Source organism: Empidonax traillii, unplaced genomic scaffold (assembly GCF_003031625.1).
Source record: "Empidonax traillii isolate 1590-97213 ecotype Southwest subspecies unplaced genomic scaffold, ASM303162v1 scaffold6:size4315531, whole genome shotgun sequence".
Lineage (NCBI taxonomy): Eukaryota > Metazoa > Chordata > Aves > Passeriformes > Tyrannidae > Empidonax > Empidonax traillii.
In genome coordinates this window covers 836,836-860,957 of record NW_020955199.1, presented here as the reverse complement: position 1 = coordinate 860,957, position 24,122 = coordinate 836,836, and the positions used below count along the sequence as shown (strand labels likewise).

General features: G+C 35.3%; 1 protein-coding gene across 3 annotated transcripts in view; it reads left to right on the top strand.

The window, feature by feature from the left end:
- The window catches only part of RASEF (RAS and EF-hand domain containing), a 32,691-nt gene extending 14,092 nt beyond the window's left edge, over positions 1 to 18,599 (top strand). The window contains exons 4-17 of one of the 3 annotated variants that reach the window (XM_027880219.1): positions 1,029 to 1,124; positions 2,084 to 2,161; positions 2,719 to 2,834; positions 3,438 to 3,506; positions 4,426 to 4,510; positions 5,885 to 5,973; positions 8,521 to 8,755; positions 9,801 to 9,938; positions 10,032 to 10,179; positions 11,156 to 11,237; positions 12,690 to 12,804; positions 13,594 to 13,713; positions 14,710 to 14,786; positions 15,829 to 18,599. In XM_027880219.1, the coding sequence (XP_027736020.1) occupies positions 1,029 to 1,124; positions 2,084 to 2,161; positions 2,719 to 2,834; positions 3,438 to 3,506; positions 4,426 to 4,510; positions 5,885 to 5,973; positions 8,521 to 8,755; positions 9,801 to 9,938; positions 10,032 to 10,179; positions 11,156 to 11,237; positions 12,690 to 12,804; positions 13,594 to 13,713; positions 14,710 to 14,786; positions 15,829 to 15,937 (1,557 nt within the window). In that variant the 3' untranslated portion in view covers positions 15,938 to 18,599. Of the gene's footprint in view, positions 1 to 1,028; positions 1,125 to 2,083; positions 2,162 to 2,718; positions 2,835 to 3,437; positions 3,507 to 4,425; positions 4,511 to 5,884; positions 5,974 to 8,520; positions 8,756 to 9,800; positions 9,939 to 10,010; positions 10,180 to 11,155; positions 11,238 to 12,689; positions 12,805 to 13,593; positions 13,714 to 14,540; positions 14,679 to 14,709; positions 14,787 to 15,828 lie in introns of those variants that run through there. The other 2 variants (XM_027880211.1, XM_027880229.1) reach the window with 2 other exon arrangements.
- The last annotated feature ends 5,523 nt before the right edge of the window (positions 18,600 to 24,122 follow it).

Below are 24,122 nucleotides of genomic sequence, written 5' to 3'. Positions count from 1 at the left end.
CAAAACAAACACCTGAAGAAAAGTACTAAGATCAGTGTTTACAGAGCCATTGTACTGTCTACTCTTTTATATGGGTCTGAATCATGGGTCATTTACCGTCACCACTTGCGTCTCTTAGAACGCTTCCATCAGCACTGCCTCCTTACAATCCTAAACATCCACTGGACTGACTATGTGACCAACATGTCTGTCCTTGAACAGGCAGCAGTCACGAGCATTGAGGCCATGCTGCTGAGAACTCAGCTGCGTTGGGCAGGGCACGTCTCCAGGATGCAGGATCATCGCCTCCCTAAGATCGTGCCTTATGGGGAACTTGCCACTGGCTGCCGCAAGAGAGGAGGCCCGAAGAGGAGATCCAAGGACTGCCTGAAACAATCCCTCAGCCTTGGCCATATTGATCACCACCATTGGTCTACCCTGGCCTCCAATCGGGAGGCCTGGAGACACACCATCTATAATGCCGCTGCTGCTTTTGAGAACACACGCAGGATCACTCTCGAGGAGAAAAGACAATGCAGAAAGAATCGCGTCCTGTCGATATCACCTGGGGAGTCTTTCTGCTGTACGTTCTGCAACTGGACTTGTCTATCTCGCATTGGCCTTTTTAGCCATCAGCGCGCTTGTAGCAAGCGTGGGTAGAGCCCCTCTCAAATCTTCGTTCGCGAAGCCTAGCCATGATGATGATGATGATGTATGTATTCATCTGTATATGCACTATACACTTAGATGTATGTACAAATAAAATTTGATCACTTTTTTCAGGTTGTTTTTTATTTATTGTTTTCTAAGACATTGGGAACATTAAGCACAAGAGACATGAGTAACACTGAATTGACTCATATCTTAGCTTCCACCTTACCACTGCAATTAAAGAATCAAAATCTGTGGATCCTGAAGAAGGGACAAATTGACACAATGGAAAGACAAAATTGGACACATTAATTTAAGGGTGGTTTGCAAAATAAATGAATTTTTTAATAAACTTTTGAAACCTATCTCAACTTCAAATGAAATTGAAAATATTGCAGGAGAAGCGAAAAGCTGAAGAAGCACTAAATGAGCTGAAGCGCCAGTATGATGCTGAAGTTGGGGATCTTCAGGTGACAATAAAAAAGCTTAAAAAGGTGAGTGAGTTGAAGTCTGGTGAGATTTTGAAGTGTTTTAAAAGATTTTGACCTCAAGATGGATAATCATAAGTTTTTTAACCTAATTTATATTAGGAAATGGCAACTGCAGATAATTTTCAGTAATTTGTTGAAATAGTTAGGAAAGGGAGTAACTGTTATCCAAATTCTGTTGTTGAAAAATTTTCTAGGTCCATCAAGTGTCCATCAAGTTGTTAACTTTGCAGTTACCTGGTCTTGTATTTGGTACTTTAGAAATAATCCAACATATTGCCTCTAAGCATTTATAATTTATAGATTTAAATGAAACTGGCAACCCAGATATAGTAATTTACAGTAATATAGTGCTCCTGAGAACCCAACTCCAATCTGATCTTTTAATATGATACCTAGTAGTAAGGCAAACTGAAATCTCAGATATGAGATTGCTTTGGGATATTTTGTTATTTGGGCTTAATTTTGACATTAGTTTTTGCTGTAAATTTTAGCAGAATTATAGCAACCAATATGGATATATTTTTTATTCTTTATATTGAATTGAACTTGAGCATTTATAGAAATAGAAATTTCTTACAAGAAACATGAGAGGTTGTAGTACAAATACTACACAACTGAGGTAGTAATAATTTTTTATAATTTTTTTTAACTTAGTGGGAATACACCTGTTTGTATCTTCCCAGTTGGTGACTTCTGTGTCACTAGTTATGCATATTTTAAAAAGTAGGTGAGCAAAATTCTCATTAAACATTTTTTAATTATTAATCTAAAAATTTTTTAGAAAACCAGTGATTATTTGAGTAGTGCTGCCTGGCAGCACAGATGACAAAACTCTTAACTTTTAAAAACTTAAGTAGCTGTAAAACCTCTCAGGGCTTACTTAATGTGATTTCCATTAGTTTTTGTGTGCTTTGAATCAGAACAATCAAATACATTAATTGTTCATTTTTTAATCTGTCTAGCTGGAGGAGCAATCCAAAAATGTAAATCACAGGGAAGATGTGGGTGAACTGAGAAAAAGAATGCATGATATGTTCCTGGTAAGAGATTATTATCATTAACATCATCTAGCCTCGATTTTAGTCTCTGCAGTGCAGATTTTTGTGGGTTTGTGTTTTTGTTTTGTGGGTTTTTTTGGGTTTTTTTTTTTTTTTTTTGGTTGATTGGTTGGTTTTTGGTTTGGTTTGGTTTGGTTTTGTTGATTTTTGTGATTTTTTTTACATTTAATAGTGGTAAGGTACAAAGTAAACTTTTCAAGTAATTGATAAGTCTGTGAGATCCTTTAAGTTGGAAGAGTACCTGTTCTGTATAAATGCTTACACATTCTATATATAACATTTAGAAATGGCTTGAGACTATATAGTCCCCTTTTTGTGTAACTGAAATGAAAAATAAAAATTCAAAGGTTTTTGCATGTTAATTTAGTGACTTCCCTGTTGATTCAATGTTCTTTCATTTTCTTTCCCCTTCTTTGCCAAGATTTTAGTATGTTTCACTTTGATGTAATTTTGATAGTGTTTATTTTATCATTATAATTTATCAATATTTTATGGAGGTGACTATGACATCTAACATCTAATATCTTTATTTTTTAAAGGAAAATCAGAAACTTAAGAAAGATCTTTTAGAAGCGCAGACAAATATAGCTTTTCTACGGAGTGAATTAGATAGCTTGAAAAGCGAGTATGCAGATCAGTCTTTGAACACTGAGAGGTAAGTTACTTTTACGTAGTAATTTTCACTGGGGAAAAAAATCTGCTCTCTGGTGTAGTTGCTATGTATGCAGTTGTGTTTTTCTAAATTTGCCATAAAGGACAGGTACACATATGACACCATGCCATCACTGCTGTTCGCTTTTCTTGTTTCTGAAACAGCAAGTTCTGGATATGATGCAAATTCTCATAATTTTGCAAGAACATCTGTTGATTTTAGTGGGACTTCAGTTAGAAATGAAATAAGAGTGCAGCATCAGCAAATTTTTTTTCTCCATGGCATGCACTCAGATTAATATCTGTTTGAATATTAGGGAGAATAGTTTTGGAAGCCTTCCATATCAGTCTCAAGCATTTTTTTTGTAAAGTGAATGAAAGCTTCTTCTAGTTACTACTTTTTTTTTTCCCAGTCTTTGTTGAGTTACAATGGCAGAGATTAATTAAGTCACCAAGTGATCTTTGCATAAAACTGCTTTCAACATGTGTCAGCATAAATGTAAACTCTACCAAAATCAGTATTATAAAAATTAAAAAAAAAAAGGATATCCTGTAAAGTATAATTTTGTTTAAGCTTGGTGTTTTTTGTTTTCTTTTTTTTTTCCAGAGACCTAGAAATTATCCGTGAGTATACTGAAGATAGAGATAATCTGGAAAGACAAATTGAAATACTGCAGTAAGTTTTTAGTAATTCATTTTATTATTATCAAATTTTGTCCCAACGCATGTGGGGGTAGATATTTTTAATGCAAAAGGGTGTGTTGAGATTTGGTAAAAAGTACACAGTGAAAATATTAAAATGACCTCAATTGTCATAGAAGGTATTGTGCTCAATTGTTGTAGATGTTACTGTGCTAGTAAGACCACTGTGTTCCTGAGACACAAACTCCTCATTTATTTTTTTTTCTTTTTTTAGCCCAAATAAATTTCTTTATCATAAGATGAATGAGATTTGAGTCTTTCCATGCTATCATAAAAATTATTGTCTGGCTCCTTTTTTTTTATTGCCTTCGCTTTTCCAGTAACTTTCTGTCTTATTTTTATCTGGAAAGTACTGTGTGTGTGGAGTATTATACAAGAGGTGCACAAATTTTTGCTTTCAAGGAGTGTCACAATGAATAGATTTTTTTTTTATATATCTTTATTTAATTTCTTATCGTAAAAAAATTCTTTCAAGTAGATGAATCACATTTGTCCTTAGAGTCACCTCAGCAATATTTAGATGTCAGTCACTTTGTACAGAAATGGCTGTACTAGTGGGTTTTTGTTGCTTTTTTGTTTTTGTTTTGGTTTTGGGGTTTTTTTGGTGACCATTTTTACAGTATTTTTTTCCACTCAGCGAACCAGAGACCATGCTGCAGAAGTGAAAACGGGTGTCTTAAACTGGGGGCTAAACTTCTCTGTGGCTTTTCCACATATAATGATTTGTTTCAGTGTATGTCAATGTTTCTGGTTTCATGTTATTCTTTAGTGTTTATCAAAAGAAAAAAAAAGGGTTTTTTGATAAGTCTTTATTCAGTATTTCTTTGTGATAAGTTACATAGTTTTCAAGTTTTCTCTGCGCTCCTGCAAGTTAAACTGTGTTTCCTTATTAGATCAGCTAATAGAAAGTTACATGACAGTAATGATGGTTTAAGAAGTGCACTTGAAAACAGTTTCAGCAAGTACAACAGATCATTGGTATGTATTTATGATTTGTTACATTATACTAGAAGGTGTAAGAATTAACAACCCAAATTTAAATTGATACTTCAGTGGGTGTCAGAAAAATTTGAGTTTTATTCAGTGGACTCACTGTGAGAATACTCTTGTGTAGTTGAATTTTGTTAGATTTTACTAATGCATTGTGAAATAATGAGGTTTTGTTGGAGCACAACAGCTTTCTGAGATGCTTTGAAAAGTAGTTATTTTTTTATTATGCTGTGATCAGATGTATTTAATGATGTGAATAAATCAGTGGTTTTTCTTGCACTATGTGCAAGAAATGTGTTTGTATTGAGTTCCCTACCACTGAAAGTACACTTTTTCAGAAAACTACCCTTTCTCAGTAGCAAGGTATTCATCTAACCTGAACTTTTGTCCAGGCACTGGGAAAATAAATAGCAGGGACTACTGATGACAGAGACCTTAGTCAAATCTTTTTGGGCTATTTCAACTCCATGGGAATCTGTTATAAGAGGTGTAACCTGACATCCTCGAAAACAGAGAAAGGAGGGCTTGAAAATAATGAAAATCCTACTCTACACTGCCATTTTCCTGTTGTGAAACCTGCTAACCTCTAAAGCTAATGACTGAGCATCATGAGTAAAGCAAATAACTTTTTTATAAGCTTAGGGCCTGAATAATGGGCCCACAAAGACAATACTGGACAGGAAGGAGGAAGATAAGGGTCATTGCCTCTTTTCCAGTGTTCTGTGCCAAGGTATATGAGTGGTTTTTTTGCTGATACAAGCTACTAGATACTCACTACAGGTGCAACGAGAGGTACCATTTCCTTCTGTCATGCCCTGAAACAAAAGGGAGCATATTACAGAGAACAGAGAAGAAACTGTTTCCAGTGAATAAATGTTTAGAGGCATGACAGAATGTACAAAATACTCTGTCACCTAGTATCAGTTGAGACCTTTCCTTCACTATCTCTCTCAAGAACTATTAGAGGTAGCTCTACTGAAACTAGCTCAGCCAGTGACATTTCCATTGTATTTTTAATTTAGTAGTCAACGTGCCTTGTTCTAAATATTACTTCTCAAGCTTTAGCAATTCAGAATCTTCAGGTGTAGTCAAAAAAATAATCTTGGAATTTCCATTGTCTTTTGTGATTGAATGTGGTTAGTAGGTTCAGTATTACGGCAGCTGTAGGGCCTAAATTTTATATGTAATAGGCCTTTTGACACTCATCCCTATATAAAGCATGAGGTTTAATTAAATGTAAGTAGTTAAATACATAATAAAATACACATTTCTCACTTTGATGATGCACATTTTTTTCACAACAAATCTGGATGCTTTCACTCTGTTTATCAAACTTTTGCATTTGTTATGTATCTGTTGCAGCGGTTAGCAAACACCTCACCAGGAAGTACCAATTCTAGAAGCAGTCCTAAATTTAATGGTGGACATTCTCCAAATCCACGGTATGACAGGTAAGCCAGGCTTGCTTTTGTTAAGTTAAAAATGACTAGGGTATCACACTTGTCATAGTAGAACAAATTGCTGTCAAATAACAAAGAGGTAATTTTGTCTGAATTAGAAGGAACTTGGGACCATAGCATAACACCCAAAGTATACTGAACTCAGTAGGAATCTTTTTAATTACTTCAGAAAGCTCAGGAAAACTCTTCTCAGTGCAAATTGTGAATTTATGGAGAGTTCAGACAACCTCTTGTTAGTTTTGGACTGTTTTGATTCTAGTTTGATTTTTGATCTCCCCTCCTTGTCTCCAAGAAGCTACAAAAATCTTCTGAGGACCTCTGTTACCTAGCTTACTCAGTACTTAAAAAAAAAAATGTTTTCGGTTGTATGTTCAGCCTCTGTGTCTTGTTTTCCCATGTACAAATTATTACAAATGAGGGCCTAATTCTTCAAAAGAAAAAACACCCTCATCTCACAGTGACATGCCAGAGCAGTGAGTGTACTCAGCTATTAGTGTGCTAAAAGTCACAGAACAATAAGATATCTAAATGCAAATATCAAATGGTCAGAGGTATTTATTTTTGTACTTACTGGATACATGTCACTGATCAGACCTTCCTCAGATCATTGCAAAGACACTGAAGATACTGTGCAATGGAGCCAACCTCAAGTACTATAAACCATGCTACACTTTCACACTTTTAAAAAAAAAAAGCAACTAAATCTGCCAGCAAAAATGTGTGTCCTTACTCAGTTGTTAGATTTTTTTGTCTTTTTTCTTTCAGTGGTTCTCCAAACCTTGGAGAGATCTCTGATAGAGTTCTTAGTAATCTATATCTTACATTTGCATTTACATTTAAAAGTCTTGGAAAGGGATGCTGTCTCTATGTGAGATGTGTTTGCTGACTCTGAAGTTTTGCTTGTCGGAAACTGTTTCCTTCTTCTGCTCTTCTTCCCAGTTCCTCTTTGTTTGGACCCTCTGCAAATTTTGAAAGGCATCCACTACTAAGTTGCACATTACATTGAATAATTTTCTGAAGGAGTGCAATCCTTGCATTTTCAGAAAAGTGAGAAATACAAGCTACTTTAGAAGAAAGCTTATGTAGTAGAAATAAAACTCACTCTTAAGAGATGTGACTTAGTGTCAAGTGACAGACAGTTTGTTTTCAGTACTTCATCTCCTGTCAGCAGATCGGCATTAAGAGCTATTGATTTGCATTCTAACATATTTGAAGCAATTTGTGCAGGTGTGTTTTGTCTTTTTTTTATCTGTAACACACATCTTGGTCTACCTTACTTTAAGCATGTATGAAATTCCCAGCATTGAATTCATGGTTCAGTGAGGTTGAAAATTTGCTACTAAAGACCTTTATTTCAGTGAATGCCTGACAAGCTTAACTTTGTTATAGTGTACACTCTTCTTAATTCAGTGATTTGGTATAGGCCTGTAGGTGCATAAAGGCAAAGAGCATGTATTCTTTGATGGTCTAAAGCAAAGATCACATTCATTCACATGATTATTCTTTAGCCTTAAGGGATGTAAATTAGAAAGTTCTGAGTGTTATTGCATGGAACAATGATACCCCTGTCACCCCCATTTGGCCACGTGCAGGAATTTGACTCAGTAACTACTTCATAATTTGGTGTTCTCCCCACTGTACTCTGCTGTGCTGTATCATCATGTTGGGAGGTCTCAACCCCTCTGGCACCAAGTTAATGTTACAAGTATTGATGCTGACCTTCTCTGTTTTAGCAGTTCAGTGCCTCACATCCATTCCCAATGCAGCAAAGCCAGACTGTTTCTGTCTTCTCTGCTGTGACCTGAAGACCTTCTTTACCTCACTGTAATTTGTGCCTGTTCCTGTCTTGCTGCAGGATCACAATAATGATTGTAGCCATTATACATTTTTTTGTGAGATTGATTATTTTAAGATTCACTCTATTAATCTTTCTTTTATGTAGTTTTATTTACATTAAAAAAAGTGCTTTTTTTCCTGTAAGCCATACTGGCATTGCTGCATCCATTAAGGCATTTATATATATTACAGCATCCAAAATGGAAACCAAAAAGTCTTTGAAGGAGGGGTGAGGGAAAAGAAAGGACTTCTGAGCTTGGTTACTCCCTTTTCTATATTCATGTTCCTTATTAGCATGTGCCTCTGTGAGCAAATGCAATTATTTAAATGAGACACGGTGTGTCAAGGTTATTTTATGGCTTAGAAAATGCCAAAAATTAGCTAAACCATTGTCTATAATTTTCTGCCTTTGGTGTCTTCATAGTATGTAATTTTTCTGAATGTTTTTAAACAGTTTTTTTTTAATTAGTAAGTAGACATACTGAAACATGGGAAGTCATCATCAACAACATAGATTAAATAATTAAGCATCCTAAGAGATATGATTGAGAAGGAAATTCTTTATAAGGGCAAGATAGGCTTAACGTATGTCTTTAACATCAGTGTTTCTAAGAATCAGCTGTTTCAGAATGTCTCAGATTTTGTTGGGAAAAACAATTGTGGAGTAACTTATTCTTTTCCCCTCCAATATTTTCCTATTAGATCATCTCATTCATCTTGTGTAGATGAAGATTTTGATTCTTTAGCCCTTTGTGATCCTATGCAAAGGATAAACTGTGAAGTTGACAGCTTACCTGAGAGCTGTTTTGACAGTGGTTTGTCTACCCTGAGAGATTCAAATGAGTATGATTCAGAAGTGGAATACAGGCATCAAAGGATTTTTCAAAGGCCACAGTGTATGCAAGAAGGCTTTGGTGGTGATGCTTCTGATACAGATGTAAGTGCCAGATTTATTCCTTCTCTGAGAAAGACCTTTGTTTGGAGACAAAATTAGTTTCCTGTTTTTAAGATAAGGTGTATCTTTCTCCATAGGGCAGTTAAAACTAAGTATTTGGGTTATATGTATTCACATAAGATTAGTAAAATTGTTTTGGAAAATGCAATATTTAGTTCTCTTTAAAATAAAATGTTTGTTTTTACATTTTTTGGTAGATTTGTGAGGTGGTAACTTTATTTTTGAACTGTACATGGTTTTTTAAGGTTGTTAAACAGTTTGGAGAGAGGAGCTCATTTTCTAATGATAAAAAAGCAGACACTATAGAAGTAAAACAGGTTTCCAATCACTTCCTCTCGGTATGCTATGGCAGTGAAGGAAAAAAGCATATATGAGATGGAAGAGTACTATTGGTGCATACATTCACTTACATGCTAAGTCTCAGAAAATTTAAAAATATAAGAAGGTGTTATGCCCATTTTATTGTTAGCAAAATGGAAAGATTTAGTGATGACTACATATCAAGACTAGTATCAAACGCAGTAGAACATGGGGTTTTTTAAAGCAACTCCTTTGCTGTGTGTTTAGTAGAGACATGTAATCTCTGTTTTTGGAGACTATTCTATGAATAGTGTTGATTACAGTGGTGCTGTATTTAGTTTAGCTTGAGTAGTAATATCATAGAGAGTAATGTCTTGTAGGTAAATTCTTAATATTTGTAAAATAGGCATGGAAATAAAGTATTTTTTAATTGTAACTTTTTAAGCTGAAATTTTCATATGGAAATTAATTTGCTCTATCAGAAAGAGTACTGAAAGAATATATGCCAAAATGTAAACATGATTAAGGACAGTATGTAGGCTATAGTGAACAGCAAATCTGAATAAGAACAGAATAATCACAGTATTTTGATTAGAATTGCACAGCTCTATTTGGTCATTCATATCGGTTTAATCTAAACTGTTTAAATAAATGTTTTAACGAATCTTGGATGTGCCTTTCCAAAAAGCTGTACTTTTCTCACTAGAGAGCTAATTTGTACTTTCAGGTTCCAGAGATCAGGGATGAAGAAGCATACAGTCCTGATAACAGCACTGCAGTGTTAGACTGGAAGCCCTCAAGACCAGTAAGTCGAAGCAGCTCAATTGCTTCAACAAGGAAATACATATCTGCCCTCACTCCCCAGGTAATCAGTTATTTAGGGGAAAAAGGGAAAAGAGTGATACACAGAAACTACTTTCTATATAAGTTGCAATAGAGGGATTATTTTTATTTTCAGTCAGATACAGCCGAATGCACTCCAAAATACCCCAGTTCAGAGAAGGCTTACAAGATTGTTCTTGCTGGAGATGCAGCAGTGGGAAAATCCAGTTTCCTTATGAGACTTTGCAAGAATGAATTTCGAGGCAATACCAGTGCAACTCTGGGTATAGTTGTTGTTCTTTTTAAAATATTTAAGTGAATTTCATTGCTGTTTTGCAGAAGTGGGTGAAAAGATTCCATTTGTGGTTGCTTGCTATGGTCACCTGCGTATACGGACACAGCTTCTTAGGCTGGGAGAGCTAATTGGCTACTAAAGCTTAGCAGTGCCTAACAGTTGTTTGTAGGTTTGTAGGGTACCAGCCTAATTCAGTTTTTCTTTACAAAGCCTGTTTCTGAACAACACAAAGCATCAGAAAAGAGAATTTCAGTATAAGGAACTTTTAGTGTTTGTATGAACCTTTTTGCATATTTCATTGCTTTCCTGTTTTCACAGCTCTTTCCTGTTTCATTAGTATTTCATAGTATCCTTTCATAATATTTGTTGTCTCAATTTCTTCAAAGTGTTACTGAAGCTTTGGTTTGAATACAGCTAGAGGGATTTCTGACTGACATCTTTTGTATACTGTTATAGCTGTCAACTAACAAACTCGTCTTAACAATGCGGCAGACTAAATTTTTGTCTTCCAATTGAATCATAGTTATATATTTGTTTTATTGCCTCTGAGCCAGAATTTTTTCTCCAATTTATCTTTTTCCTCCTTGACATTTGAAAGAAAGTCTGTTTTATTATTTTTTTTTATTTCTTTGATAAAACTGTTTAACGAAATAAAAGATAGAGAGATATCTTGTTTGCTGTTCAGGATGCAATTTGTATCAGTGCTTCTGGGAAAATACTTGGGCAAAATGTTTTTTGAAATGCTTTTCTAAAGATAGATACATTCAGGGGATTACTGCAGTTTTAAAGTATATGAACATACTTTATGTGAACAACAATGTACTGTATGTGAACAATTGAAATCTAATAACCTATTAAAAGAGATGAATTTTGAAGTAACTGTATATAGCGTATAACTTTTAATTTTCTGTGTTTTTTTAAAGATTATTGTTTTTTTGTTAGACTATACACATAATTTTTTTCAGGTGTGGACTTTCAAATGAAAAGATTAATTGTTGATGGAGAACCCACAGTGCTGCAACTGTGGGATACAGCGGGGCAGGAGAGGTTAGTGATCCTTTGCACTTCTCTAAAAGTTTGCCTTTTTTTGTCTGGGTGAAAAAAATCCACTAATTGTACGGTCCTACAGCAAGTCACTATGGCCTTATGTAAATGTCTATAAAGAGATGTGATTTTTCTCTGCTGAGACTCCAAGACAGGTGGAATGTTTTTTTGTTAGCTTTGGTGGTGTTTGAGGGAATCTTTTTTCTCCACAGAGGGAAGTAGTTAAGGTTCACCACAGTATTAATTAATTAAATCCATGTGTCCCTCTTTTGCAATGCAAAAAGATGGAGTAGATGCACTTTTTTTTCTACTTTTAGTCTTTAGCTTACTTTGTCCTTATACATTTGTATTTTAAAGCAGGCTTTTTCTTAGAGATTCCTTTCCCTTTACCCTCCTCTCCTTTCTTCTCCTCTTTGAAAAACCTGGTCCTGATTTGGATTGTATTTAGGATATGAAAACTTCTTCCCAAAAACTTTAGAATTTTGCCATAAGTCTCTTCCCAGATTGCTGAATATATATCCAGGATTCTTCAAATTATTACATAAAGTTTCTACAAAGTCCTATGTCATCTTTTCTTGAGAGCCATTACTTCTTTACCGACAGCCTTTGGGGCTTATTAAGAGGTTAATCTAGCACCTTGGAAGTCACTTTAATCTGTTCATTGACCAAAATTTCTGTTGGGCTGTATGTGCTTACTTTTAGCTGAATGAGTGCTTATGTGAAGTAGGGAGGTAGTGGCCCAATCATTCTCCTTCCATGTAATAAATTTGTGAAGAATATTTTAATATCCGGTGTAAATACAAAGTTGGTGTACTTGGTTAAGTACATTGTGTAAAGTTCAATGTGAAGATAGTTAATCCCTGGAATAATTTTGTTGGTGTCCTATCTTTTATCAAAGGAGGTAAAGCAACCCCCTCAATTTAGGAATTTGTATGTAAGTGAATCGTAGAATCATAGAATCATAGAACCATTAAGCTTAGAAAAGACCTCTAAGCATATTGAGTCCAGCTGTTAACTTAGTACTGCTGTGTTCACCACTAAACCGTGTCCCCAAGAGCCACAGCCACATGTGCCTTTGTGAACACTTACAGGGATGGTGATCCTGCTGCTTCCCTGGACAGCTCATTCCAATGCCAGACCACGTTTTCAGAAACGACATTTAGTAAAGACAATCTAATCCTCCCTGGCACAACTTGAAAAAAGATTATCTGTGATAGATACACTGTAGATTGTTTTGATATACAAAATATTGGTGGTTGTTTAGGACAGAATCCTCTTGATCCTTAAGGAGCATTTGTACACCTGCATCGGCAGTTTTTAAGAACCACTTACAAAAGAAGCTGGAATGTGGAGAGAATTGTACTCAGTAGTGAAATTAAGAAATGCTCCTTTCTCAGTGATGTTAAATTTATTTTTTGATAATATGGTCTTATGCAAATCTTTTTTTTCTTAAAGATTCCGAAGTATTGCTAAATCATACTTCAGAAGAGCAGATGGTGTCTTACTACTATATGATGTAACATGTGAAAAAAGCTTTCTTAACGTGAGAGAATGGGTGGATATGATTGAGGTAATACCCTTAAGTATATACAGTTTATAAGCCGTGTTTCAGTGCATTGTTAAACTTACTATTTAAAAAATTTTATTATCTGTAAATTGTAGTTAGCCAGACTGCAGGCTCTCATAGAAGTAAAAACTGCATTGAAGTCCTAAATGTATCCTGACATATTCAGTTAACATGCAATATGATTCATCTTTGTGTAAAAGATTGTTGTTGAATCACATTCTTCCCATTCATTTCCTTTGGAAATGAACATGAGTGCCCATTTAAGTTACCTTCTTGTGGATGGCTTGAGTATTCCTTCGACTCTTTGCATTTTAAACCGATACTCGTGGTTTTTTATTTGAATGTGAATTTACATTTAACGCAAAGGGTTTTTATTTTGTGCTGAAGGTGTTTAATAGGAGGAAAGTGACAAGCAAAATGTTTAGTTTACTTTCTGAAAGCAATTTTTTAAAATTGTGGTATAGGAGTTGGTTACTTTTCCCACAGTGATTTTTGTCATATAGCATTTGGATGCAGTAACTAATTCCGTTAGATTAACTACACACATTAAATTAATTGTTGGGAAGCAGGGCTTGTAAAAATGGAAGCGTGTCTTTGCAGGCTGATATTTAAGCTGACTGCTTACTTATTGGATGGTTTATAAAAAGTTCGCAGCATAACTTTCATAATGAGTCAACTTTTTCTTATAGTGTGCAAGACTTTTTTTGGGAAAAAAATGTGTGACATGATGATGTTAACTACTTTTTTGTATTTTGAGTGTTCTAGCATAAGGAAATAAAATTCTTTTTGCAGGATGCAACTCACGAGAATATTCCAATTATGATGGTGGGAAACAAGGCAGATCTCCGTCAAACTGTTACAGAACAAGGGCAGAAGTGTGTGCCTGTAAACTATGGAGAAAAGCTGGCTATGGTAAGGTCAAAGCGTACCTCTTTAGGATAAAAGGGTCTTTAGAACTTTAGTCTGAAAACCACATAAGAAGTTAGTAAATAGAAGTAATTTTCTGGTCATTTGTCCAAGTTGAGTAATAAGTATCCATGGATATTTCTCAGTAAAACTATTCTGTTTTGGTAGTGTTTGCTGAGTTAAATCACATCTCAGTGTCTAGTAAGCTGAATTTCATTATTGGCTGGGATAGTCTTCTCTTGTAAAAAAAAAAAAAAGTGGCTGGACTAGGAGACTGAGTTTTTCTGCTGCCAAAGAGAAGTTACTGGTTCAAATATGAAGCAAGCTGTTTAGTGAGGCCTTTCAACTGGCTTGTGTCTGTCCAGGTTTTGAGTGGAATGTTTTCATCTTCAAGAGACTAGCTTGTATTTCTGCCACATGTGCAGAAAGAAAAAAAAGAATTCTCTACTATGAATAGAAGTGTGGAAAGTTTTTTTTTGCATGTATTTATATGCACAAATCCTATATTTTGCAGAAAAATATAGAGAATATTAAGAGTCTTGAGTTTCTTAGTGCTTGCACGATTGATTGAACTTCAGCAGATACGATATCTGTTATTTATGGAATTATGTTTTTGGTTAACCTAGAGTATCAGATGCTGTAGTTTGAGTAACTAACAAGCTAGATTAAGTAACCTGTCCTAGCAACTCTCTTCATATTTTGCAGTTTTGTGAACAAGAAGATTGAGTTTGAAGTTAAGAACTATGATATAGTTTTTATTCAGTTCATTAATTCAGACTATACTGAATATTAAACAGATATAATTAGAAAACAATTACTGTTTTCTTTCACAGTACTAAAGTGAATATTTTGGAGAATTAAGAGCACCAGAAGAAATCCTGTTCATTTAAATGTGTGTTGTCATTTTTTTGTGTTATTGAGGAAACCATTTGTAATTAAATATACATGTTCATATGGAACCATTTCAGATTAGTTGGCTTAACATTTTATTTTTACTCGTAGACTTATAACGCACTATTCTGTGAAACAAGTGCTAAAGATGGATCTAATATTGTAGAAGCAGTTCTTCATCTTGCTCGGTAACCATATATTTTTTTTTTTCAAATAAGCACAGCTGAGTATATTTTATAAAAAGGACGTAATATGTGAATATACATACGAAGTTATACATGTGGTTTTAAGATTGTACCAACATAAACAAAAAAAAAAATTAAAGAGAACACTGCGTTGAATTGTTATAGATAAATGAGAGACAGGATTTATTCTCAGTTTAATCAAGCGACATTTTTGCTTGCAAATGTTACAAAGCTGTTTCAATAGTTAATATTCAAATTAGAGCTCAGCTATGGAACCCATAATTTTAAAACCTAATTGGTGATTTTCAATTGTACATGGATTTACTTTCTTAATTCCCTCTTAAATTATTTTCAAATGTACATAATTCTATGTATAATTATTTTTTCTTTCACATAAATTAGTATATGCTCAGTTCTGTTACTGACTATTCTAATTACACATATTTTCCTTAATGTCTCTTTCTCTGAATTATCTAGAAGATAGAAATTCTTTATCTATTCCTTTAGCACCCCAGTATTTCTGTGAAAATGTGTTAGCCAAACATAACACTTCCACTACCTTTCCAAATAATTTTTTATCACAGTATAATTTTTCAAGGCCGACGTTCTGTAATCAGTAATCTCTCATACATGCGCAAATTTTAAGCACACATTTATAAAAAACATCCAACAATGTGCATTTTTGTTCTGAAGATAAATGAATGCTTGAAACAGAAGTTATTTGGTTTTATAATTTCAGCTATGAACATATTCTGAAGCAAATAAATAAAATATCTCAAAAGAGAAGGCATATCACAACATTGGAGAGTTATTAGATATGAGATATAATTGTATTTTTATCACTAACTATGAGTTGCATAGAAATATCCGTATGATTCCCAAATTAGAAACTTATGAGACGTTATTCTGTGCACTAACTCCGTAGTTTCAGCCATGCAACAGATGGTGGTGAGCTCTGTAAGATATAGTGGGAGAAATGAAACAATGAACATGAATAGAAATACTATAATTGAGTGTATTTTTTGTTTGGTGATTTTTTTTCCAGTGAAGTGCGAAAACGAAGTGATAATCAAGATGATACGAAGTCAGTGACCAGCCTGGCTGGGACACCTGTCAAAAAATCAGCACTCACAAAAAATTGTTGCAATGTTTAAGAGACACCTAATTTCCCTGAAAAACGTGTGTTTTAAAAAAACCCAAACCCAAACAACAAAAAACAAACCAACAACCAAGTCAAAATATTTCAATAATGTTTTCTTTTTGTTATGGATTTATACATTTGTGTGTTTAGAAATTGTGTATTATGTTAAAAATTCGGACTCTACTTTCTATTAATTCATAATTTGTGCAATTGCTTTACTCCATAGACTCTGGTTTCACTTTTCTTAAGTAATATAATACAGTGAAACGAGCTCAGAATCAGTGCTGCAGTAGTCACAGCATACAACGTTGCAGTACATATTGTTTTCTCTACCTACATGTTTCTTTATGGCCAGGGTATTTCAGAACTATGTCACTCATAGGTAAAGAGAAAATTACAGCTTCAGTTAATCTTTTTGCTCGTGTCCACTTATCTAGCTTTTGAGGGCCTTCAGTTATATGTTGAGGAAACATTTCTTTAAAAACTCTAAATCATTAAAAGTTTGCCCTGGTCCAAGTAAAGCCTAAGTTTAGGGCATGAAGCAGAATGATCTCTGTTGGGAAAAGACAAGTGGCAGGTGCGTGGGATTCTGGTGTACTTTCTCAAAAGTTGGTAAGTTTAGAATGTGTTCTGTTTTGGGAGTTGGGGTTTGTTTCAGAACTGAGTATACTTTACATCTGATCCTACACAGCTCAGAGGTGAAGGAAACATTGGTGTGGACTATTACCATTCAAAATTCCAGAGAGAATGTAACACCTTTTACATTCATTGCTGAAATGAGTTAATGATCCAACCTGCCTGTTTGTTTAGACTTTATCATTATTAGTATTACAGAGTGATAGGGATTGTAATTTTCCCCTTGTTTTTCAAATGTCTTCTGCTCAGTCAGTAATTGAGGGATTGTAATAATACATAGGAGTCTGATTTAAGGGATATTTTTTGTCCATTTTAAAAGTTTTAAACGATGTGAAAGAATTGCTGCACATGCACAAACATCTGTATAAGCTGTTCATTAAAAGAAGACCCTGACATGAGCAGCAACCACTTACCTTAGTGAGAATTCCTTTACCTGATTTTGGGAATGTTCTGAGAAACTCAGCAAGGGGTGGTAGCATTAAGTGTCAGCATGTCTAAAAACTGAGTTGTTATTATTGCTTAAAATAGTTCCAAAAAGTTCTACAGTGTAGTAACAATTTTAGGTATTTATACAGGTAACTGCCATGATCCAGTTCTTCTTAGCTTTCACTAATTTTGATCAGAGTGGAATCTTTTCCAAACCAGCAAACTGGTTTGTCTCTTCTGTATCTATTAATAAAACATCTCCAGGCTAACTCTGTAAGTCAACCTTGGATGAAGTTTATGGACTGATTGGAAACGCGTATGACTGGCAGCAGTTACTACTTTTTATCAGCATCGTATTTGAACACCGTGTAGCCTGTATTGTGTTATCCGTTGTATTAAATGTAGAGTTCTCAAAACCAGGATGATTCATAATTAAAAAAAAAAAAAAAAAAAGTTTAAGGTAGGAAGAACCGTGTTTTTAGGCATCCTTTCAAACTCTTACCAGAGCAGTTAATCCTCAGGTAATTATCTGGAAGTTTGTTCTTAACAAGACAGAAAAATCTAATACTAGAATGAATAAGACATTTCACAGGATAGTAATTCAGCTCTAGAAGAGAAAACTTATTTGGCGGTGTGGTTTTCTTTAAAGTACTAAGAGAATTTTCACACACTACTTTATTCCAAGTGAGAGACTTCAGGCTTGTAACATCTTCCTGCAGAGCAGTGCAAGAGGCCTCACTGTAGTCCTGAGATTTATCTGGAGCTGGTGGCAGAGAATGAAGGACACTCAAGTGTATAAGAAATAATGCCTAGTCACATACATTTTATCTGCTATTAACCTTGTACTATTTAAATGAGAAAGTTACAGTTCCAGTTAGCTTCTCTGAGGAGAGAAACAATGTTGAACTGACTGCGTTGATGAGGGCCTCTTCTGTGTTCTTCTCTTTCTCCATGAGTGAAATTGAAGTAGTATTAATTTGAGTTGTATTTGCAAAGAATTCTTCCTGCAGCAGTAGGGAGAAGAGAAGAAGAGGATCCAGAGCTTGGTTTCTGAAGTGTGACCTTACAACATGTAGGCATTTGCATTTTCTCAGGATAAGAAGGTCATGATTATAAGTTTTCTGAAAAATCCATGTACCAGGAACCTCAAAAATAGCCGAGCCAGAGAAGCTAACTAAGACTTTCATTCAAATAAAAGGGAGAGTTCCTTGGACAATCCCCCCAGGTGGGGTCTCTCAACTGAATGGGGGTCGCAGTCTCTTTTATCCCCTCTGCCCAAAACACAAGTCCCTCTCTGTTTCTCCACTGACTGAGGTACTCAGGGTTTACAGACTTCCTAACAGGCCTACATGTCCCCCATTACATGCTCATTAGGGGCTTTGAGGGTCCTCAGCATTTTCAAAGTGAAGGTTACTGCATATTTATCCCTTGCTGCTGATTGGTCTTCATGTTCTGGGCACTCTAATATCTTGCGCTGGGCAGTTACATAACTTTTCTATCCCTTACTACTAAGCTAACTGTGACTACTACAAACTTTACGAGAACATTCTACTTATTCCTAATAATCTTCCCTTTTTTTTTAAATTATGGTCTTGCAAAAGGGAGTGCCATTTTGTTAAGAACTGATTTTAATTGTTAACGAAAGAGTTAAAATCTTTGATCTGCTTCAATATCTAAGGTTGAAGTTTCTTGAGAATGAGTAGTTGGTAATTCTCATTTATGCACTATTTTCAAAGCCATTATTTTCTGTCCTTTAATTGCCATTTCAGGGTCATTAGGCGTAGCTACTAATTGTATCAGCTTCATCACACACGCAGTAAGCTGCATAAGACAAGGAATCATAAAAGGCAGGAAAATTAAGGTAGCTTGCCTGCAAAGAACAAAGAATAGTATTCTCTATTCCTGGTCCAACTGCAAGCCTTGAAAACATATCTATGCCCTACCCCTTCTAAGTTTCAACCGGGACACTGGCTAACTTTCAGATTTCTTTTGTTAATTTGTTTTACTGTTTTTCCATTGTCATTGGTTTGCAGGCAGCAGTTTGAGTTATTTAATTTTCCACATACCCCCCTTTCCTCTGCTAACAGATAATCAAAAACCATTTGATGTTGAAAGTTGGCAGTTCTCATTTGGGTTACTTGGTCTGCCAGCAAGTCTAAGGCGTTAGCTGTTTGATTGGCAATAATCTCTAATGTAGATTGGAGTCAAATTATATGATTTAAATTATAGATGGACTCTCTCGCTCCATGAATCAGTTCATGGGGGTTCCTTGATATTATTATCCCAACAAGGATCCTGAAATGCATATAGTGGTGGGCCATTAGGAAAGGAAAATACTCTTTATTTTCAAGTCCCAAAAGATGAAGAACTCTGGAATGGTCCCTTGTTCAATGGAAACCGGGCACTTAAGGACACTATTGGATTTGTGGCCAACACATATATAGAAGATTGCCTGAAAATTGGAAAAGGAATTTGTTTTGTAGGATGTATTAAACACTTACGCTTTTTATTAAACCATATACAGGGGAATAGTCTGGGAATTAAAGTATATGATGATTTAAAAAAAAACAATGAGAACTTAATACTTACCCTAGAGGAGGAAGTAAACAAAAATGGAGAAAGAATGAGTGGATTTCTCAAAGGATTACTGAGAATTATGGGCCAGCTATTTGGAACCTCCTTGAATTTAGCTTTTGCAATTTCTTCCCCTAGTGCTAAAAATCTGTTTCATTCTATTTGACCAGTGCACAGGTGATAACAAAGAAACAGGATCAAAAGTTTTATCTTCATTTGATTGTTGATAGGAAGGTCCATGTAAGTAAAAATTTAGTAGATGCCCAGTGGGTAGATGCAGGAGCTTCTTCCTAAATCAACACACACGCTTCTACTCACGGTTTCTGTGTAGTATAAGTTTAGACTTTCCTTCTTTCTCTTCTAGTTGTGAAGTCCAGACCTCTGGTGCTTTAGAAGGTTTCACCTGTGTATGGTGAGTCCACCTGTCCTCAGCAGTCTTAATTGCTGTCTCTGTGGTCAGTAACACCTGATATGGTCTGCACCACTTAGCCACCAGCAGCAATTCTTTCCGCTCCTCACCTAGAACCCAGTGTCCTGGCTGGATGTCATGAACTGTGAAATCCAAGGGTAGAGTTTGTGCCAGCTGAGCTGCTTGTTGAATAGGTTTTACAACAGCAGTATTCTGGCCACATGCTGCTTTATGAACAAATCAGTAATTTCCATTCTGCTTTCTTTTTGTAACCCAACCGGATAAGGGATTCCAGATTTGAGGATTATCTCAAATGGAGATAACTTGACTTTCTCAAGGTTTAGCTCTTATCCTTGCTAAAGCTGTCGGTAAAAGCTAAGTCCAGGGCATTTTTGTTTCTATTACTAATTTTAAAAGATATTTCTTGATCTCTTCATTCATACATTCTGCTCATCCGGAACTTTGAGAGTGCCATGGAATATGTGATGCAAAAAGGCTCAATGTCACATACATTTTAAGAAAGGCCTCAGCCAGCCCTGAGGTGCCTCAGTGACTCTTGAAGTTGTTCTAATAATTGTAAGGCCTTTGGTATCCATTGTTTACCCTTCTTTGTGAACCAATTTCCCCCTCTATTTTCTGTTCCACTATTTTTAATTGTTTCTAATTCTTGTGGCAAGAAGGACATTTTTTCTGGCACTAATTCAGTCACTGGTAGGAAGGGAAATACTTCAGATACCTCAGGCAAAAGTGCTGCTTTCCGGGACTCCTAATCTGCTAATGTGTTACCAATTGCTTCTGCAGAATATCCTGTTTGATGTCCTTTAACATGGACCACTGCTTTGTGTTGAGGTGACTTTCAATAATCTCTTTATCAAATTCTCCCGTGCTAGTGCCTTGCCTCTATGGGTTAAAAATCCTCTTTCTTCCCATAATTTCTCAAACGCATATGCACATTTGGAATATATGCATGTTTGGAATCCGTATAGACATTAGCTATTTTTCCCTGGTGTATTTTACAAGCTTGTATCAGAGCAAATAGTTCAGCTGTTTGTGCTGACCAGATACAAGGTAATCTACCACACTCTTTTAACTGTTCTCCTTCAATTGTAGCATACCCAGCATAAAACTTCCCTTCTACGTGTGAGGATCCATCAATAAACACATTTTGTCCTCTGGATAGTGGACCGTCTGTTAGATCAACTCTAGCTCATGTTTGAAGATCTGTTACCTGAATGCAGTCATGAACTATTTCGGGGTTTTGTTCATCCCCGTTTAAACAGCAAGCTGGATTGAAACTTTTTCCACCTTTGATTTCTAAATCATCTTACTCCATTAGACAAGTTTCATACTATAACAGTCATGCATTAGTCATCCATTTAGAGGCTCTTTCTGTCAATAATGCTTTAACTTAGTGTGGGACTCTAACTACTAAACACCCTGCATTAGTTAGCTTTCTAGCCTCAAGCACCATTTGAACTGTAGCTGCATAACTTTGAAGGCAGTGTGGCCATCCCCTAACCACTGGGTCTAATAATTTAGAGAAATAGGCCATTGGCCTGTGAGAGCCATCATGGTCTGGTATTAACACGACTGAGGCTCACTGTTTTTTGTGTCTGTCCTGACCTACTCTGTTTGACCAGCTCTGTAGTCTTGGCCTGCAGTAAATGAGGTGAAATACGCTTTCCTCAACCTTGTTGACATACCTACATGGGCAAAGCATTTTGGTTGAATACAGAGAATCGCATAAAGTTGTTTACAGGAAGGATTTTTGGAAGTGGTTTTGTACAACCTCCCAAGCGGAGATGGAATTTTTCCATCCCTAGATCAGGTTAGCTATAGGTTTGGCTATCCAGGCTCTGAAAATCTCACAGGACAGAGATACTGTCACTGTTCTGGGCAGCGTGTTCCCATGGTTGCCCTTCTCTTCATCTCTCCATGTCCAACCTCAGTTTCACAAGTGGTTACACATTTGTATCAGTTTCTCTCGTATCATCTCCTTCTACTAAGAAGAGTTTATCTGATAACTCACCCTTTTGGTATCTGTAGATCACCCTTGGTGTTCTCTTGACTGATATAATAACATCAGGACAACCTCTTGCAACCTCCTGTAAATGTGGGTTCCACATCCCAGAATTAGCAGCGTGTGTGCATGTGTAGTAATTGCTTTCATATCTAATATTTTTATCATACAGAGAGTGCCATGTGAATGTCCATGCCTGTAGAGAGGCTTTTTGAAGTATGTGAGTTCAGGGACCTGCCTTTGCACCAGTTTTTCTTTCTCTGCAGGATTAGGACATTGATATTTTGTGTACTTTTTTTTTTTCATTTATTTTAATGACGAAAATCTATTTTGTGTTATTTAGCCAAATTATGTAACCTGAGTTCCTTTTTGTAAGCTCTGTAATTTTTTTGTGTCATGTAAAGCAACTTTAATTTGAAACAGTGTTGTTTTTTAAGTAAGATTCAGGGTTGAAAACTGTTAATTGTAACAAAGTTTTACCTTGAATTAAATGTATGATCAATGTTTAGAAGACTTAAAAAGCACTACCAAATGGGGATATAGCTATAGCTCAGTTGGAACTGGTTTTGGAAATCCTGTGATGATCAGCTCCATCATGTCTTTAGTGTTCACATAATACTATGTTTTACTAATGTTAAAGCGAAAAAACTTGGAAACATATTTAAATTTAGAAATTAAAGCACATATTTATACAATACACAACTCTTCATTGTATTGCTTTGAAGGGCTATCTTGCCTTCAGCCTGAGGGGTAAAATGACATACACCAGCTTTATGCTCTGACATGATTGCACTATTGTCCTTTGAATGTTTTTATGGTTTTGTTCAGTACATAAGAACTGTTCATGTAATTGCACAGTTATTGTTTTTGTTAGTGAATGTGCTCCCTTAGTACATGTATTTATTTGAAAAGGAAAGGTTTTTCATATTTTTCCTCATAATCTATAACTAAATTATTTTTATCCAGTTGACGTGGAAGCATTATTTTATATCAGGGTTTTTTTACCCTTTTTAATTGTAATGTAGTACACATTTCTTAGGCAATAATTTCTGTGAGACACTCTTAAAAATGTTTTGATCACATAAGTTCTTGTAACCACTTTGTGCCTGTGTAGCATATATTAGTGTCCTGATAAGACAAGCTGCAGCTTCTAAGTACTGTTATGGCCTTATATGCCTTAAGTATTTTTCTGTGTAAGTAACTACAAAATCCTCAATTATTTTAGGAAAAAAACTACAGTTATAAATCTGTATGCCATGTTAAAATGTACTTCAAGGAAAATATCTATGGACCACTCCTTCAAGGAGCATCATGTAGATGTGCATACATGTAGATCCCTAAATAAACTAATAGGTTTTGTGCTAGTGCAGGCAGTCTGTATATAAATCCTTTTAAAGTGGTTTTCTTTTCTTCCTTAATACACTGCTGTACAGCGATGCTAGGCAATATTTTAGGGGAAAACGCTGCAGTCAGAGACCTCTAATTCTTAAACCCAAGAGGCAAACAGATTCATATAGTCAAGGCACTTCACTGTATTTAGAAGACACATATTTCCAAGATGTTTTTGGCTATATTAGGTAGTTATAAAAATGGATCAATATTTCATGTGAGGTTCAAATGCCCTTTACCACTACCTCTGCCAGACTTGATACGGCGTGTAATACTATCTCTCTGACTCTGTCTGGGCCACTTAAGTATTAGAGAACCTTTTTACAGCACCAGTTATGTTATTTACTTCTCTTGCTCTATATTACTATAATCCTAATCCTTTCTTATTGATATCCTTCGGATTCATCATTATTAATTTTTTAAAAATATCTTGGTTTTTAAGAGAAATTGATATGTGAAATGTATATGCCAATGCATTTCTGAGTTTGTACAAACAAGTCCTTTTTCTGCAGTTTCTGCTCCTTCAGTTATGGCTCAAGGTAGCTGGTCTGATAGGAAATTAGTCTGAGTAACAAAACCAATCTGTGGAGGTTTCCCACTGATCATGCACTTAAGTATGCAAAATAAAAGTGTGTTTTCATACCAGTATGATGAAAAAATTGTGCCCATTGCATGATCATCTTTTAATAAAAGTCTGTATATTATATAAATAAGGATCTAAATGGTGAAAACTTTTCAAAATTT